The following is a 19,658-nucleotide window of genomic DNA, read 5'->3' as shown; positions in this document are numbered from 1 at the left end:
TTTTTTGTGCTCTTAATAATTCAGACTTTGGACCTGATTTAGATTTTGTCGGATTGGGTTGCTCCATCACAAACGTGATGGATATCCCATCCTCCGTTTCAGAATCCCATTATACCCTATGGGAATCATAATACCGCGGACAGGATATCTATCACGTTTGTGAAGGAGTAATCCGTTTGCCAAACTCTAAATCAGGCCATTAATTTCTTAGGAGTAGTTTACTCGCCAATGCTTTTCACTAGTTTTACACTCAAGTATAACTAGTCCTAGGTCGTCCTTTTAACCTGGTGCGGAGGGCCGTTTGCAGGGACGAATTGTCTTAACTGGAATACAGGCGCAAGGTCTGCTTAATCCATTTCTGATATGAAACGGCAGCTTCCTCCACTGGAAATTCAGGTGGCAAAAAGGGGACTGATTGAGGCACTTCTGTGTCCATAGCAGGGGCTGAACTATTATTGTCGGCCTCAGCTGCGGCTGACCAGAATAAGGTGGTATAAAGCGCACTCGACAAAGCTTCAGGCACCTGTTTCGCCCTTGGGCATTTCTAAATGATAATTTTAGTCGAAGAGCAGATGGAGTGTAAGGAATCAGAAGCTTGAAGACAAAATAGAATAAGAAAATGACCGGTCCAAATCTGGGTGAGTGTTTTGTTGATGGTTTTCAAATTATCCACGGCAAGGATAAGGCCAATACTATGGCCGTCCTTATGAATAGGTCCAGTAATCGGCTGCGTAAGACCAACTGCCTCCATAGAGTCCAAAAGGTCTCTAGAAATTGCATCTGAGACATCATCTACCCTAATATTAAATTAAAACCCCTTAAGATAAAAAATGAGGGTAAGATAGTGGCGGTGAAGTCAGTTTGATCAAGGAGTGAACAAAGTTACTATCAGGGGGCGGTAAGATATAACCACAACTAGGAACACAGAGGGAGAGGGTTTTAGCACTAAGTCAGATAATTCAGTAATGTGAGGGGCATAAAACTGTACTGTTTTGTTGCTCCAGTGTTCCTTAAAAATAACGTCTAATCCACAACCTCTCATTTTCAATCAATCCATGTTTATTCGAATATGAGTGAATAATCATAATAGCAGATACAAATAGAAAAAAAACACATAAAAACAATAAATAAGCAAAGATTAAAACATACTTAGAAAACCTAGCACATTGAATAACCAATACGGTATTTTTAGGTTTACGATTAAAAACAAACCCGCAGCACATAAAATGAATACTATTAAAACAACAAAGATTTGCAGTGCCGAATAGTTGATTTTGTGGAAAACATTTGTAAATAACATAAGGCTGGTCTGTCGAAACCTAATATTTTCAAGAGGCGTGTTGAGTAGCGACTGATAAAAGGCGTATAATATTTGCACAAAAAAGTCAAACGTACCAGCATTTGTGGTGATAATTTATTGCAGTGACAAATACAGACTGAGACTTTCATATTATCCTAATGGAAATGATAAATGACACCAAAGAATGCCCAAACTAAACTGTCTAAGAGTGCTCGTTCCCAAGTATGTATTGTGATAAGAGAGGGTTCAAGCCCCAGTGTGGTATGGACCACCCCATAAGCCCTGATAAAAGTTTTTTGATGTTCCACGGATTCTCTGGCTGCCGGCCTTACATTCATAAAGGGCAACTTCACCCGCTGCTTCTCACTAGCAGCTTTTGAAGCAGGGGAAATAAATAAAGAAGGTCTCCCTGGTCCAGCTAGGGTGGTCCTGGTATAATGAAGCCAGTGTACTTTGTAACCAAAGTCACAGGAAGGACACTCTTCGATTACAATTAGATTAAAGGACGCACAATCATTTGTCCATTTGAAACTCCACAGCAGCGGACGTGGCTTTACAAAATCGTCTATGTAACCTGTCCTTAAGTCCTTGTGTACAGAGTAGCTTGGGCTGCACAGAAGAAGCCCCAAAGGTGTCTACAAAACAATCTCCCTCTACATGCATGCTCTTCACATTGCAATACCCCCAAGTGAAGAGAAAAGTCAAGACTCTTTGAGAAAGCGAGCTCCATATCTGCACCAAGAGTAGAAAAAAAAAACTGTCTTTGTGCCAGAGTGAACGCCATATGGCTTTGGTGATGCCACCGAATGCCGCTTTTGGCAATGATGCAATGCCAGGCTCTCTACCGGCAATGTGATAAAAACCTTCGATATGAAACATGCCCGGATGTACAGAGCTCTGAGGGCACAGATGTGCTGTGCTAATTCTGGCATTTAACAGCAAGTAACAGTTTCATTTCCAAGTTCTAAAATCAACCCCATCCCAAACTACCACTACTAGGATGTGGTGATGGTGGTCAGAAGAAGGGACTCAGCACTTTGTTACTATTAATTCAGTGGAATGCATTCCCATGAATATTTAATTGGAGACTCCTTCGCTTGCACAAGGCTGGGCTATGCGAAGGCTGCACATTTGGCAGCTCCAGCAACACAAAAGCAGATGATTTAGAAGGCTGAGGTCTACCTTATTTGTGGCTTGAGAAAGGCTCAACTGTGTCACAAATGTTCTCTCTTTGCTCACGAGGCAATACATACTTTTTGAGTTCCTGCATTCACCAGCAGAATTTATAAAATGAGCGTTCCTTTTTGTTAATAGACACAAACCTGATTATCATTTGTGTCACTTTTCTTCTGAATCCAGATTTATTTTCCAGTGTCAAGGCTCCACAAATGTGTAGCAGGGAGTGGATAGTTCTGGATTCTAGCTTCTAAGAGCTGGAATTCTTTACAACTCAAGATTCAGTCTTTACTTAATCTTCAAGTCTTGAAAAACCTGTTAGGAACTAAACTTTTCAATGTCTTTTTCTCCTAGCAATAATTTTGCTATCATACACTGATTCTATCTAGGTTGTTTGCCTATTTTATTGATCTTTAGTCAGCTTTTGATCGAGTGCTGCAAACCCGTCTATGGAGGAAATTGGAGCATTGGGGCATGTCAGAGAAAATGCTAATTGCAATTATTGGCATATATAGTGATATGTGGGTCCAGGTGAAATTAGGGCATGGCAGTAGGCTCACTTCAAAAATGTGTACAAGGAATGGCTTAAAACAAGGATGTGTATTGGCCACGTGCATTTATAATTCATATCTAGCAGATTTGTATAAATATTTGTCAGTTGAAGATAGCCACCCTCCAGTATTAGCGAAGGAGAAGATACTGTTCCTGCAATATGCATTTGACATAGTAATACTAAGTCAAACGCCCATCGGCCTTCAAAGATCGATCAATGCTCTGGGAAGTTATATTGAGAAGCAAGTGCTGAACTTACGGAAAACAAAAGTGGTGCTGCTGGTGGACTTCAAATATAAAGCACACAGGTGGTTTATAAAAGGGCAGCAGGTTGAATCTGTTTATTCATATAAATACCTGGGAGTGTCTGTGGGATGCATTTTGTCATTTGTTTACCATCGATTCACCCTCTCTGACATATGGTGTTAAACTCTGGCACGGCAAAGAAACTGCTACTTTAAATCAGCTTCAAACAAAGGCCTAAAAGGCAGTCTTTTTGCCTCCCAAAAGAAACTTCTCCAGCACACGTTTGTTTGGAATTTTGAATTCAACATCAAATATTCGAACGACTAAATGCCTTCGTGAAATTATGTTGGCGTCTCCGTATCTCAGAAAGAGGAGCTTTGACTAGTCTCTGCTGGTTGGCGATAAAGGCCCAGATGGAAGGAAAGCAAGCCAACTCGTGGGGTGCCTATTTTGAGGAAGCAATGACAGAGCTAGGTCTACAGGAGGCTTGCAGCATTTGCTAGGTGCAGTAATCTTTCTTCAAAAAACAAGTAATTCACTTAAGATTTAAAAAATCCTAGTAAAACAACAGCACGCCTGGACTGTTATGGATATGTATACCAGTTGGAAACCTCAAGCATACATTGCCATACACTTCCATCATGTCTCTAAACAGCGTTTCATGTTTTTTCGATTTGGCATATTTGAGTCCAAAGATCTCACCCCAGCGTAGAGGGGTGAAAAGACAGAAACAAATTGTCATTTATGAGGTTATAAATTAGAGTCACTTTGTCATTTAATGTGCACATGTCCAAGAGTCACTACTTCCACGAAGACATTTTTTAAACCAACTTTCAAGAAAATGAATATACGCGCTTGTATGTAAGCCCTTATTACTTGCCTATCAGGAACGTCAATCACTTTGGCATGTTGTGGAGCAAAATTTGCTACTACTATAAATGCTCTTCTTGAAAAAGAACCATACGTACATCTAGGAGAATATACTATATCGGCATGTGCAAAGCTATTAATAATACAAAATTAGAATGAAGTCAGCCAATTCAAGGATGGGAGTGGTGATTTATCATATTCGTAGATAACATGTCTCTCAACGCACCTAGTTAATAGTTCATTTTAAAATAATAGTATTTTAAGATAGCCACGTGATTTTATTGATAGTTTTTAATATCTGATCTTAAGTTTGTCTATGTTTTTTGTTTATGGACTTTATAGAAGCTATAAAATGTGACTGTGATCTTAATAATGTTTGAATAATGCACTTCAGGGTTGAAGGCCACTGCTCTGGACACAGTTGTGATTTGTATAAGCTGTTCATGATGAAATACTGCATGATATGGTGGGTAGTTGGGTTTTTGTATAAATCGTAATAATGCACTGTACAGCTGACAACAACTAAATGAAGTTATTATTAATTGATTAACATACACTGATTCGCTCCTTGCTTAGTATACACTGATTCGCTCCTTGATTAGTATACACTGATTCACTCTTTGATTAGCATACACCCTAACCTTGCACCAAACAGGATTTGGATGAATGATTCTCTGCAAATAAGAAACTCATAAAATATATTTACATGCAATTATTCTAACAATGAATCATTTCCATAGTCCATGGTGAGCCGTCCAGTCTCCTAAGGATGCAGCTGTTGAACGGCACTGGGGAAGGACCATGGGAAGGATCATGTGATGATGGAAATGAGCGTCACTTCTCATGCATCAGGCCTTGGGAGGTACATGTCGTGCACTACAAGCATTAACCCAGAGAGTTACAGCTCACATTTTCCTACTTTCAATTCTCATGCTTTTGGACACTGTTCTCTGGCTGCTGTCACTCAACCATCAATGTTGCATACAAGTACCAAACACCACAACCAGCTATGAATATTCTCCAGGGTGTGCTTGTTAAATCAGTTTGAGTGTGATGGGTTTATAGGTTTTACCACTATGTCCCAAAGTTAGCTGAAAATACACTTGTTAGTCCAAGTAGTGGTTGTAATGTTGCCTTTATGGGCAGCAATGACAGGTGTGCTTGGATGGTTTTCTTTATGACTCTAGTTCATGGGAGAAGAAAAGTTTCCTATCTTTTAGTCCACACTCTGCTGATGTATTAATGTGTGCCTTGCAACTTCTTTTTTTTTTTTATTTGTAGAGAAATGAAATGAGCAATCATTGACAACAGACACTCTTATAATTCTACAAAGCTTTGTGTGTGATTTTTCTTTTCTGACTAGTCGGAACTTCTATCATCAACCTTTTGATCATCTGGCATTTGGATGTCCCACATAGTTGTAATTTTATCTTCTTCTGTAATTCGCTGATGGCTTTGTAGGCTTGGTAATAGACTAAAGCTTGTCACATTCACTGCACTTGAATGGTTTCCCCCTGTGTGTGTTCGCTGATGTATTTGGAGGTGTGACAACCAACTAAAGCTCTTGATAACATCACTGCAACTGTATGGTTTTTCCCCTGCATGTGTTCGATAATGTCTTTGGAGGTGTGCTAACCGACTGTAAATCTTCATACATTCACTGCATCTGAATGGTTTTTCCCTCAAGTGTGTATGTTGATGTTTAATTAGGAGTGCTGAGTGACTAAAGCTCTTCACACACTCAGTTCAACTGAATGGTTTATCACCCGAGTGTGTTTGCTGATGTTTTTGTAATTGTGATATTTGACTAAAGCTACTTCCACATTCACTGCAGTCATATCGTTTCTACCAAGTGTGTGTTCGCTGATGCTGTTTTAGGTTTGATAAACAACTGAAGCTCTTTCCACAGTCATTGCACTTGAATGGCTTTTCTCCTGTGTGTATTCGCTGATGAGTCCTTAATGTCGAAGAATGACTAAAGCTACTTCCACAGTCACTGCAGTGGTATGGTTTTTCCCCAGTGTGAGTACGCTGATGTCTTTGGAGGTTCGATAAGCAACTAAAGGTCTTCACACATTCACTGCACTTGAATGGCTTTTCCCCTGTGTGCATTCGCTGATGTCTTTGGAGGTTCGATAACCGACTAAAGCTCTTCACACATTCAGTGCACTTGAATGGCTTTTCCCCAGTGTGTGTTTGCTGATGGCTTAGGAGGTGCGGTAACTGACTAAAGCTCTTCACACATTCAGAGCACTTGAATGGCTTTTCCCCTGTGTGTATTCGCTGATGTTTCTTTAATGTTGAAGAATGACTAAAACTACTTCCACATTCCTTGCAATGGTATGGTTTTTCCCCTGTGTGTGTACGCTGATGACACTGGAGAGCTGATAAATGACTAAAGCTCTTCACACATTCATTGCACTTGAATGGCTTTTCTCCTGTGTGTATTCGCTGATGATTCCTTAATGTCGAAGAGCCACTAAAGTTACTTCCACAGTCACTGCACTTGAATGGCTTTTCCCCAGTGTGTGTTCGCTGATGGCTTAGGAGGTGTGATGACTGACTAAAGCTCTTCACACATTCATTGCACTTGAATGGCTTTTCCCCTGTGTGTATTTGCTGATGTTTCCTTAATGAGGAAGATTTACTAAAAGTACTTCCACATTCGCTGCACTGGTACGGTTTTTCCCCTGTGTGTGTTCGCTGATGGCTTATGAGAGCTGATAAATGACTAAAGCTCTTCACACATTCATTGCACTTGAATGGCTTTTCTCCTGTGTGTATTCGCTGATGATTCCTTAATGTCGAAGAGCCACTAAAGTTACTTCCACAGTCACTGCAGTGGTATGGTTTTTCCCCAGTGTGTGTTTGCTGATGGCTTAGGAGGTGTGATGACTGACTAAAGCTCTTCACACATTCATTGCACTTGAATGGCTTTTCACCTGTGTGTATTTGCTGATGTTTCCTTAATGAGGAAGATTTACTAAAAGTACTTCCACATTCGCTGCATTGGTATGGTTTTTCACCTGAATGTGATCGCTGATGTTTTTGGAGATTTGATAAAAGACTGAAACTCTTCACGCATTCATTGCAATGGTATGGTTTTTCACCTGTGTGTGATTGCTGTTGTTTTTGTCGATCTGATAAAGGACTGAAGCTCTTCACACATTCTTTGTAATAGTATGGCTTCTCCCCCATGTGTGTTCGCTGATGTCTTTGGAGGTATGATAATAGACTAAAGCTCTTTCTACATTCACTGCAATGGTACAGTTTTTCCCCAGTGTGTAATTGCTGATGTTGTTGTAGGGTTGATAAGTGGCAAAAGCTCTTCACACATTCACTGCAATGGTATGGTTTCTCCACTGTGTGTGTTTGGTGATGTTTTTGGAGATCTGATAAATGACTGAAGCTCTTCACACATTCATTGCAATGGTATGGCTTCTCCCCAGTGTGTGTTCGCTGATGTCTTTGGACGTGTGATAAAGAACTAAAGCTCTTTCCACACTCACTGCAATGGTACGATTTGTTCCTGGTGTGTGTTCGCTGATGTTGTTGTAGGGTTGATAACTGGCTAAAGCTCTTCACACATTCACTGCAATGGTATGGTTTCTCCCCTGTGTGCGTTCGCTGATGTATTCGTAGGTGTGATAACCAATTGAAGCTCTTCACACATTCACTGCAATGGTATGGTTTTTCCCCAGTGTGTGTTCGCTGATGTACTTGGAGGTATGATGACTGACTAAAACGTTTCGCACATTCACTGCATCTGAATGGCTTTTCTCCTGTGTGTGTTTGCAGATGGTGCTTTAATAGTGATGACAAACTAAAGCTCTCACTGCCTGTGTATGATTCTTCTTTATTGGGTAGTGCCTCTAGGTCGGGTATATATTTTTCTACATCCCAGGACTGTGTTTCCTGATGGGCCAACATGGTTGATAAAGCACTTGTGTTATTCTCACTTCCCTGTATTTGTTTGTATTAAGAACATTTGATTTCCAATTTAAAAGTAAAATACAATGGTCACTAAATACTTGCCACACTCATAATATGAGCAAGGCTTCCTTACGAGAGATTAGATTGGATAGCATTTTTCAATGCTTGTGGGTAAGGATTAACCTCATTTCGGTTGGTGCAGATTGGGACAGTCCGCGGTATTGAAGACAGCAGAAGTCCTCTCTTCTTTACCCTTCAGTTGTTTTCTTCACTCCTTTGTGCTTTTCTCTGGTTGCTGTGGTGTAGAGAGGAAGAGTTTACAATACACCTGGAGCACTGAGTTATGGCCTGTTATCATTTTAGGAATCAGAGCACTGTGCTAGCCACATCATAAAGACTCCATGATTAAAGCTGGTGTTGATCGCCTGTTTATTCAGGAGGTGGTTTATCAGTGTTGTTGCCTTAATTCTCTAGAGGTTATTTCTTAGTCGTGTGGTGTGAAGGTGCACAGCTCAGACTCCTGCGTTCACTGAATTGTCCTTCGGAGCTTCTTCCAGCATCTATCAGTCTATGTTCAGGGTCCTCAGTCTCTGACTGCACTGATGTTTTCCTGAATACTGGAGTTGATTATTTATGACCATTTGTTGTTGATTTACTGAACCATTGTTGTTATTCCAAAGCAATTGATGCATTCAAGGAATGTGTCCTGTGGGATGCAAAGAGATTCGAAATTACAAAATGTAAATATAACAGAATGTGATACACAATGTTTAACTGGATATAAACACCATCTCTTCTTTACCATGATTGAAACTTAGCGAGGGTAAATTCACCATACACAGATATTTAGCTAAATGTTCTGTTGAACACATCCCGTCCTATTTTCTTCTTAAAAAGAGGTGATTTACCAGTGTTCACATAGTTACTTAGTACAGAAACGGCAAGCACGGAGAACCACCATGCTACAGCTGCAGCTTTAGGTAGATACACATGGACAAGATTTAATTTAAACAAAAACAGATTGTGGAAAAAGAAGGATCCAGATGTACTGCTGTTTCTTTAGTTTCGGGAAGTGCATATAACAAAGTTAATTCCTCTGGAAGTATATAACAAAGGTAACTGCATTCACATACTTCAATGCTTTCCTGTTCACACTGGATCAGCTCAGGTGCCATCAGGCCATCAAGGATGTATAAACTATTGTGGAAACTAAATTAGACTTCTTAGTGATTGATAATGGGACTCCTACAAGCAGATCAGGCCATCCTCAGGGACAGGACAGATGTGAACAAGTCAGTGCTGGCTGGATGGCTCCCTTGCTGACCCACATCACATCACATGAAATAATTGCCAATGACGTCTGACCGAGTGCCATGACACCACAAACTGTGCCCTGTTTTGGAGTGGAGGGGCCTCTCAGAGCGCATGTTGAGAAGGCTATATTCCTCGTGGCCTTGGCTGGGGGATAGGGAGAGCAAAAATGGGCACCACTATTAGGGTACGGATTGTGCATATCTCTCTTGGACAACCCAAGAGACTGTAAACCCCCAGACCTTGATGGAACTTGTTCCTCTCTTCTCCGATTTCTTTTTCAGCTTTCCTTTGGTCATGGCCATGTTTGAGACACAACCAGGAATGGGGGTTGGGGTAATTATTTTATGTTTTTGTTCGTGGACACTCAGCATTACTCTATACACGTGTGTCGGGGACTGACTGTGATCACAGCCTCTAGAATTTCAAAGCTGGAGGAGGGCAGATGGACATCTAGACACTAAAATGCTAACGCATCACACAACATTTATGCCCACATATTTCATACTGTCATTGAATATCCAGGGAATGGCCAAACACAGATGCAGTCAATTATTTTATTCCTACTTTCGAAGCAGACTCACATTGTGTTTCGCCAGGAAACAAATCTGTCTTCTATGGAACTCCTTAAACCGCAAAGTCGATGAGGGGCCAACTATTGGCAAACTCATACTTGGCTTATCAATCAATCTGTCAATTCAGATTTGTAGAGCACAGCTAATTACCTGTAGGGTATCCAGGCACTGGGTTTCTGCTGGGATCAGGTGAAGAACCAGGTCTTGGGTCCTTTTCTGAATTCAGGGTGAGAGGATGATATTCTGAGGGGCAGGGAGAGGTTGTTCCAGGACTTGGCGTTGAGGTAGGAGCATCCTCCACTGTTGCTTTAGCGGATACAGGGAGTCAGGCGTAGAGTGCATTGCCGCAGTCCAGCCGGCTGGTGACTTGAGCTTGAGTGATGACTTTCCTGGTGTTGACAGAGAGACACCTGAATATCGATTTGGGCATACGAAGGAGGAGACTACGTTGATCTGGCAATTCATGGGGAGTTTGCTGCCTGGGATGATGCTGAGGTTGCAGGTGTGCTTCGTCGGCGTGGGTCCGAGTGCTGAAGGCTACCAGGTGTCATTCCTTAGGGAAGTGTTGTTCACAGGGGGCACAGAGGCCAAAAGCTCTAGGAAACCCACCAATTATTGCTATATGTTGCCACTGAACAAGCAGTCCCAAGAGCAGTTACCTTGCAGGCACGAGGGCCATGACATGACTGGTGCAACAAGTGCAATGGCGCGGGGGGCAAAAGCTCTAGGAAAACCACTGAGCACCGATTATTTCTATATTTTACTACTAAACAAGCAGTCGCAACTGCAGTTTCCTTGTAGGCACTAGAGGCCACTATTTGAATGTACAGCAGGCGCAGTGGCATAGGGGCCTAAGGCTCTACGAAACCCACTGAGTATCGATTATTGCTGTATGGTACCAATACCACCTCGGAGGACCCTTCTCAATTCTTCAGCAACAAATCTCCAGCCATTTACAGTATCTTCAACCTACTATCGGACCCGACAGACCTAGTCAAATGCCTCCCGATCTTAGCCAAACAGCAAATGCTAACCAAATGGTCCATCATCAACCCAGAAGAGACTGCTGCCACCATCACTTCCACTCACATCACTTACTTCAAAGCTGCTGTAGTTTTTTCACCATGGTGCAGGTAGTGCTGTTATCTCTAGACACGTGTTTCTGGTTTTAGCCCTTCATCAGTGGAGAAATGAAGTAATAGAGAGCAGACAAAGAGTAATCTGGAGTGGCTGCCCTGCTGTCCAAGTCTTCACAAGTCACAGTACCACTCCAGAGGCACACAGGGACATCCCGAGTGAGCTTACCAGCTTTTAAACACAAGGGGAGAGGGGGCTCCTCATCCTGCATTATATAGAAACCAAGGGGGTAGGACAAAGACTCCGTACCTCATTAATGAATGAATGCAGAGTTCTTACATACTGTACAGCACTCTAGGTAAGATGAAAGGGTAAGTTGCACCCGCCCAAGACTGCTCAATCCTGCTGAAACACAAAAGTCTTAAATTCTTTCCTAAATCTCCCCATAGAGTTAATCAGCCTGATTGTTCTTCCGGGCAAGGCTATATTTTTCCTTAATTTTAACACTTATGATGTGAATAGATTTCCAAACCGACAAAGGGAGATGTCTATCTTTTGAGCGCTGTTCTCCAACCCTACACACTCCTGGTTGCATATCACTAGGGAGAAAGGACATAGTGGAGATTTAAAAAACAAAAGGAACATTATAAATCTAGTAGGTGACTTACCTACATTATTTCCCTTCATTCCAAATGACTGGCAGGAGGACTCCAGACCTAGGACCTGGAACAAGAGAACCGAAAGGAGATTATTCCCTGGAAAACTGTCATATAATCTGTATATCAATAATTGAGGAAAGTACTAGATAATAAGAAAGACCACCACAACCAGACTGTGCCTCTCTTTGGATAAATTAACTAGCTCATAATCAGGCTAATATATGACGGTGACCTTAGTACAGCAAATATTTGATGATGCAATTTTTAGGGAAAAACAGACACTTTTATCCAGCGCACTTTAATTTTTTTAAAAAGATTTTAACGAAAAATATAGCTATATTTTGCCTATTCTCTCAGGCTCCTCCAGGGGCATCCACAAACCATGGGTACCTTTATAATCCCTAGGATGTAAGAGAAAAAGAGGGCACAAATTTGCAGTGGGTACTTTATGTTGAAAAATGTTATGGAGCCCTAAGTGCAAACTACCACAAATAGACAATAAATTGACTCAGCACAGGGCGGGGAGACCCACCAGTCAAGGGGTTAATGTGAACAGTCAACAAACATTTCAGATAGATTCTTTTACCTGAGCGGACCCACAGTGGGCCATTAGGGTAAATTATGAGTGTAAAACTACAAATCCAAAGAAATCAGTGGTTCCTGCATTTTGGATCAAATGTTAGATGAAATTGTTCATTTAACACGCCAGCACCCCGGAGGTCAGCAATTCAAAACGCAGGTGCAAACAACTGGAGAGAAGGTGGCACACCAGCAAGAACCACACTGGCCGAGTCACCTTCAAATTGCCCTTCAACAGCTACCAATGCCAGATCTAAACTGCAAGAATAGAAGCCCTAGCCCACCGAATTGAAACCAGCGCCAACCAAACCAAGGAACTCTTCACCACCATCCGAGAGTTTGCCTGCATGGCAACCAATTAGAACTCCATCCCCTCATCACAAGAAGTCTACGAAGCTCTTTTCAAGAAGCCCTCAGCAGACCCCAGTGTGCTCCAAAACTACCGACCAGTCTCTGCTACTGTTCCTCACCATGGTACTGAATACGGCCATCAACCTCAAACTCACCGAATACCTGGAGAGAAACGACCTGCTAGACCCCTCACAATCGGGATTCAGAGCCAATCCCAGCACCGAGACAGCTTCTAATCACTGCAACAGACAACATCTGCATCCTGCTCGACAGAGGAGAGGCAGCCGCCCTGATCGACCACTTTTGATACTGTCTCCGACCGCACACTTATCAACTGATTATGCCAGACCAGAATCACAGATGCTGGACAGAATCCTACCTCACGGGAGGCACCCAGGGAGTCCTCCACCTCCCTTTCATTCCCCAAAACAATCCATCTCCGGTGTTCCAAGGCTCCTCCATCAGCCCTACTCTCTTCAACGTCTACATGACACCCCACGCAGACATTGTGAGATCGCACAACATCAACATCAACTCTTATGCAAATGACACACCGCTCATCTTCTTGTTCTTGACCGATCCCACCAGGACAAAGACCAACTTCCCCAACTGTACGAATAACATTTCCGCATGGATGAAAAACAACTGTCTGAAGCTCAACACTGACAAAAACCAGATGTTCTGATATTTGGAAGCCACTCAGCCCTCTGGAATGACTCCTGGTGGCCTTTAGAGCCCCACTCACCCTACACCTAAAGATCATGCCGAAAACCTTGGCCTCATCCTTGGCAGCGAACTCTCCACGAAATGCCAGGTCAATGCTGTTTCCTCAGACTGTTTCCACACACTTCGCTTGATTTTCCAACTGACTCCCCATCAGCACAAGGAAGACAGTGACGCAAGCTCTCATCACCAGCTGATGACTGGACTACGGCAACGCACTCTACGGAGGTACCACCACTGAACCCAAAGACTCCAGACTATCCAGAACGCAGCCGCCAGACTGATCCTCAACCTACCCAAGAGACCCCACATCACCCAACACCTAAAAAACCTCCACTGGCTCCAGGTCCAGAAGAGATGCAACTTCAAACTTCTGACACATGCCTGCAAAGCCCTCCATAACCAAGACCCGGCCTATATGAACCACCGCCTTCTTCTCTACCAACCGAACAGGAAACTTCACTCAACTGACCCTTGCAAAGGTACCAATCATACGCTGGTGCTTCACTGGAGGACCCTCCTTCTTCTACCTTAAAGCCAAAGCCTGGAGCGCCCTTGTCCTCCACCTCCACACCACTCCCTCACCAGCCCAGATTTCTGTGGGTATAGCCGCAAAGGAATTCTGATGGTACAGGGGGGTCTAGGGCACAGTTCATACCATCTAGGCATCCTCCAGGCAAATTATTCAAAGCTCTCTGAATGCCATCCAGATTATGTAACCAACTCACTCTTGTACTTAATACCATTGGCACACTCTACTAACCTATTGCTCAGCACAAAATTGGTGTAAATAATGTGGGCATAATCTCAGAGCAGGCATAGCTTCTCTTTTGCACCAATGCAGGACCATTGTCTGAATGAATGGTATGTACTGCGCCCTAGACACCCCTCTACCATCAGAATTCCTTTGCGCAAGGACACTGCTTTTGCTCTCTGTGTCTTGTGAGCTACAGTGCAGTGTGCACAGATTACTAATAATACACTAAAAGGCAGTGTAGTGTGCTCAGATCTCTCACACTGCACTAAGATGAATTCCAGCATGCACAGGTTTCTCATTGTGCAGTAAAAAGCAGTGCAGTGTGCGCAGATTCTTTGTGCTGCAGTGTGCACTTGTTTCTCATGCTTCAGTAAGATGCAGTGCAGTGACTGTAGGAAAGTACCATCTTGCCTGGCATGTTACCTCCATATTTCACTGTATTTATGTTGTTTTAGTCTATGTGTCACTGGGACCCTGCCAGACAGGGCCCCAGTGCTCATATGTGTGCCCTGTATGTGTGATGCTTGACTGTCTCACTGAGGCTCTGCTAACCAGAACCTCAGTGGTTATGCTCTCTCTGCTTTCCAAATTTGTCACTAACAGGCTAGTGACTAAAGTTACCAATTCACATTGGCATACTGGTACACCCATATAATTCCCTAGTATATGGTACTGAGGTACCCAGGGTATTGGGGTTCCAGGAGATCCCTATGGGATGCAGCATTTCTTTTGCCACCCATAGGGAGCTCTGACAATTCTTACACAGGCCTGCCACTGCAGCCTGCGTGAAATAACGTTTCCGTTATTTCACAGCCATTTACCACTGCACTTAAGCAACTTATAAGTCACCTATATGTCTAACCACCTTCACCTGGTGAATGTTGGGTGCAAAGTTACTTAGTGTGTGGGCACCCTGGCACTAGCCAAAGTGCCCCCACATCGTTCAGGGCAAATTCTCCGGACTTTGTGAGTGCGGGGACACCATTACACGCCTGCACTGTACATAGGTCACTACCTATGTACAGCGTCACAATGGTAACTCCGAACATGGCCATGTAACATGTCTAAGATCATGGAATTGTCACCCCAATGCCATTCTGGCATTGGGGGGACAATTCCATGATCCCCCGGGTCTCTAGCATAGTACCTGGGTACTGCCAAACTGCCTTTCTGGGGTCTCCAATGCAGCTGCTACTGCTGCCAACCCCTCAGACAGGTTTCTGCCCTCCTGGGGTCCAGGCAGCCCTGGCCCAGGAAGGCAGAACAAAGGATTTCCTCTGAGAGAGGGTGTAACACCCTCTCCCTTTGGAAATAGGCATCAGGGCTGGGGAGGAGTAGCCTCCCCCAGCCTCTGGAAATGCTTTGATGGGCACAGATGGTGCCCATCTCTGCATAAGCCAGTCTACACCGGTTTAGGGATCCCCCAGCCCTGCTCTGGTGCGAAATTGGACAAAGGAAAGGGGAGTGACCACTCCGCTGACCTGCACCTCCCAGGGGAGGTGCCCAGAGCTCCTCCAGTGTGTCCCAGACTTCTGCCATCTTGGAAACAGAGGTGTTTGTGGCACATTGGACTGCTCTGAGTGGCCAGTGCCAGCAGGTGATGTCAGAGGCTCCTTCTGATAGGCTCTTACCTCTCTTGGTAGCCAATCCTCCTTCCTTGGTAGCCAAACCTCCTTTTCTGGCTATTTAGGGTCTCTGCTTTGGGGAATTGTTTAGATAACGAATGCAAGAGCTCACCAGAGTCCCTCTGCATCTCCCTCTTCACCTTCTACCAAAGAATCGACCGCTGACTGCTCAGGACGCCCGCAAAACTGCAACAAAGTAGCAAGACGACTACTAGCAACCTTGTATCGCCTCATCCTGCTGACTTTCTCGACTGTTTCCAGGTGGTGCATGCTCTGGGGGTAGCCTGCCCCCTCCCTGCACCAGGAGCTCTGAAGAAATCTCCTGTGGGTCGACGGAATCTTCCCCCTGCAACCGCAGGCACCAAAAGACTGCATCACTGGTCCTCTGGGTCCCCTCTCAGCCCGACGAGCGTGGTCCCTGGAACTCAGCAACTCTGTCCAAGTGACTCCCACAGTCTAGTGACTCTTCAGTCCAAGTTTGGTGAAGGTAAGTCCTTGCCTCCCCACGTTAGACTGCATTGCTGGGTACCGCGTGATTTGCAGCTGCTACGGCTCCTGTGCACTCTTCCAGGATTTCCTTCGTGCACAGCAAAGCCTGGGTCCCCGACACTCTAACCTGCAGTGCACAACCTTCTGAGTTGTCCTCTAGCGTCGTGGGACTCCCTATTGTGACTTCGCATCCAGTTCACTCTTCTTCCATGTGCCTGTTCAGGTACGTCTGCGGGTGCTGCCTGCTTCTGTGAGGGCTCCCTGAGTTGCTGGGCGCCCCCTCTATCTCCTTCTTCAAGTGGCGACATCCTGGTCCCTCCTGGGCCACAGCAGCACCCAAAAACCTCTACCGCGACCCGTGCAGCTAGCAAGGCTTGTGTGCGGTCTTTCTGCTTGGGAACACCTCTGCAAGCTTCATCGCGATGTGGGACATCCGTCTTCCAAAGGAGACGTCCCTAGCTCTCTTCTTTCTTGCAGAACTCCAAGTTATTCCATTCGGTGGCAGCTTCCTTGCACCCTCAGCTTGCATTTCCTCGGCTCCTGCCCACTGTTGACACTGTCACGACTATTGGACTTGGTCCCCTTGTCTTACAGGTACTCAGGTCCGATAATCCACTGTTGTTGCATTGCTGGTGTTTGTTCTTCCTGCAGAATCCCCCTATCACAACTTCTGTGCTCTCTGGGGGTAGTAGGCTCACTTTACACCTACCTTTCAGGGTCTTGGGGTGGGCTATTTTTCTAACCCTCGCTGTTTTCTTACAGTCCCAGCGACTCTCTACAAGCTCACATAGGTTTGGGGTCCATTCGTGGTTTGCATTCCACTTTTGGAGTATATGGTTTGTGTTGCCCCTATACCTATGGGCTCCTATTGCAATCTATTGTAATTCTACACTGTTTACATTACTTTTTTTGCTATTGCTTACCTAAGTTTGGTTTGTGTACATATATCTTGTGTATATATCTTATCCTCATACTGAGGGTACTCACTGAGATACTTTTGGCAAATTGTCATAAAAATAAAGTATCTTTATTTTTAATACTTCTGCATATTGTATTTTTTTATCATATTGTGCATATGACACAAGAGGTATAGTAGGAGCTTTACATGTCTCCTAGTTCAGCCTAAGCTGCTTTGCCATAGCTACCTTCTATCAGCCTAAGCTGCTAGAAACACCTCTTCTACACTAATAAGGGTTAACTAGACCTGGCACAAGGTGTAAGTACCTCTTGTACCCACTATAAGCCAGGCCAGCCTCCTATATTGGTTGTGCAGCGGTGGGATAAGTACTTGTAACTACTTACCACTTTGTCATTGTGTACTTTTTTATAAGAGAATAATATACAAAACAGTTCAGTGTATGTACACCTAACCAAAAAGTTTTGCTTTTCTCCTCTTAAACTTTTTACAAAGTGCGAAAAGTATTCTAAAACTTCTAAAAGTTTCTAAAAAGTTAGAAAAAGTTATTTCTCTGTTCTTTAAAAAGTTCTGAAACTTTCTCTTCCTTCTCACTATTTCTAAACCTTTTACTATCATGTCTGTAGAAGATTCTACTCTTAAAATGGTCAATACTACTTATGACAATTTGAATTTCATGAGCCTAAGGAGTCTCTACTTGTTAGAAATGGGGTCCTTGGTTGACAGTCAGGTTACCCCCTGTTCAAGCAAAGACCCTCACTCTAGTCAGGGTAAAAGAGAATCACCCTCAGCTAACCCCTGCTTACCCCCTTGGTAGCTTGGCAGAGCAGTAGGCTTAACCTCAGAGTGCTAGGCGTAAAGTATTTGTACCAACACACACAGTAACTCAATGAAAACACTACAAAATGACACAACACAGGTTTAGAAAAATAGGAAATATTTATCTAAACAAAACAAGACCAAAACGACAAAAATCCACCATACACAAGTCAAGTTATTAATTAAAAATCAAAAAGAGTCTTTAAGTAGTTTTAAAAACACACTAGCGCTGCTAGAGTGAAAATGTACCTGGTGTGCGTCAAAAATAACCCCGCACGGGCGGGCGTGCGTCGAAAATAACTCCGCACGGCGGTACTCGAGTCAAAAATCCAGCCGCACGATGAGTTGACGATCCAGCCGCGCAGGTTGCGATCTCCCAGCCTCCGTCAGCGATGCTGCGCGTCGTTTCTCCTGCTCCGTGCGTCGATTCTTCGGTCGCGTTTCCTGCGAGCGTCGTTTCTCAGCCGCGGAGCTGGCGGTGCGTCGTTTTTCAGCCGCCGATCGGATTCGCGTAGATCTTTTCCCCGCACGGCGCTCTGTGCGTGGATTTTCTTGTCTTTAGGCTGCCAGCTTCTCCTTTCAGGGTCCCAGGAACTGGATGGGCACCACAGGGCAGAGTAGGAGTCTCTCCAGAGGCTCCAGGTGCTGGCAGAGAGAAGTCTTTGCTGTCCCTGAGACTTCAAGCAACAGGAGGCAAGCTCTAGATCAAGCCCTTGGAGATTTCTTCTCAAGATGGAAGGCACACAAAGTCCAGTCTTTGCCCTCTTACTCTGGCAGAAGCAGCACTGCAGGAAAGCTCCACAAAGCACAGTCACAGGCAGGGCAGCACTTCCTCCTCAGCTAACAGCTCTTCTCCAGGCAGAGGTTCCTCTTGATTCCAGAAGTGTTTCTAAAGTCTGTAGATTTGGGTGCCCTTCTTATACCCATTTTAGTCTTTGAAGTCACCTTTCTTCAAAGGGGACTCACACCTACTTGTGAAATCCTGCCTTGCCCAGGCAAGGCCTCAGACACACACCAGGGGGTTGGAGCCGGCATTGCTAGAGGCAGGCACAGTCCTTTCAGATGAGAGTGACCACTCCACCCCTCCCTCCTAGCAGAGATGGCTAATCAGGAAATGCAGGTTACACCCCAGCTCCCTTTGTGTCACTGTCTGGTTTGAGGTGAAAAACAACCCAACTGTCAAACTGACCCAGACAGGGAATCCACAAACAAGGCAGAGTCACAGAATGGTTTAAGCAAGAAAATGCTCACTTTCTAAAAGTGGCATTTTCAAACGCACAATCTTAAAATCAACTTTACTAAAAGATGTATTTTTAAATTGTGAGTTCAGGGACCCCAAACTCCACATGTCCATCTACTCTCTAGGGCAACGGTACTCAAAGTACGGCCCGCGGGCCGCCAGCGGCCCCACGGACCTAGCTTGGCGGCCCGCGAGACGCACACCAAACGCCACATCATAATGGCAGCAGTATGTAAACATAGAAGAGGGCCGCGGGAGCATGCTCCCGCGGCCCTCCTCTATGTTTACATACGGCGGCCATTGTTTATGGCGTTGCCCTGACGATCCTGGAAGCCAAAGCCCCATAAAAGTCAGCGCTTGCAGCTAACTTTTATGGGGCTTTGGTCGTCTGCTTCCTGTCACCGGCTCCACGTCTGCTGCCCGCCTGCCTGCCTGCTGTTCCACATTTGTGGCATCTTTA

The 19,658-nt window shown here is 44.3% G+C and overlaps 1 protein-coding gene across 1 annotated transcript in view; it reads right to left on the bottom strand.

Annotated features, from left to right (window-relative positions):
- Positions 1 to 1,063: 1,063 nt before the first annotated feature.
- Positions 1,064 to 19,658, bottom strand: part of LOC138278701 (zinc finger protein 850-like) — a 35,317-nt gene continuing 16,722 nt past the window's right edge. The window contains exons 2-3 of the mRNA XM_069219274.1: positions 11,709 to 11,763; positions 1,064 to 8,783 (exon numbers count right to left, since the gene is read on the bottom strand). Of these exons, the coding sequence (XP_069075375.1) occupies positions 5,990 to 8,074 (2,085 nt within the window). The 5' untranslated portion in view covers positions 8,075 to 8,783; positions 11,709 to 11,763 and the 3' untranslated portion in view covers positions 1,064 to 5,989. The remainder of the gene's footprint in view (positions 8,784 to 11,708; positions 11,764 to 19,658) is intronic.

The sequence above is a fragment of the Pleurodeles waltl genome, unplaced genomic scaffold (genome assembly GCF_031143425.1).
Source record: "Pleurodeles waltl isolate 20211129_DDA unplaced genomic scaffold, aPleWal1.hap1.20221129 scaffold_54, whole genome shotgun sequence".
Lineage (NCBI taxonomy): Eukaryota > Metazoa > Chordata > Amphibia > Caudata > Salamandridae > Pleurodeles > Pleurodeles waltl.
Note: the sequence above shows the minus strand (reverse complement) of the source record. Positions and strands in the feature narration are given on the sequence as shown.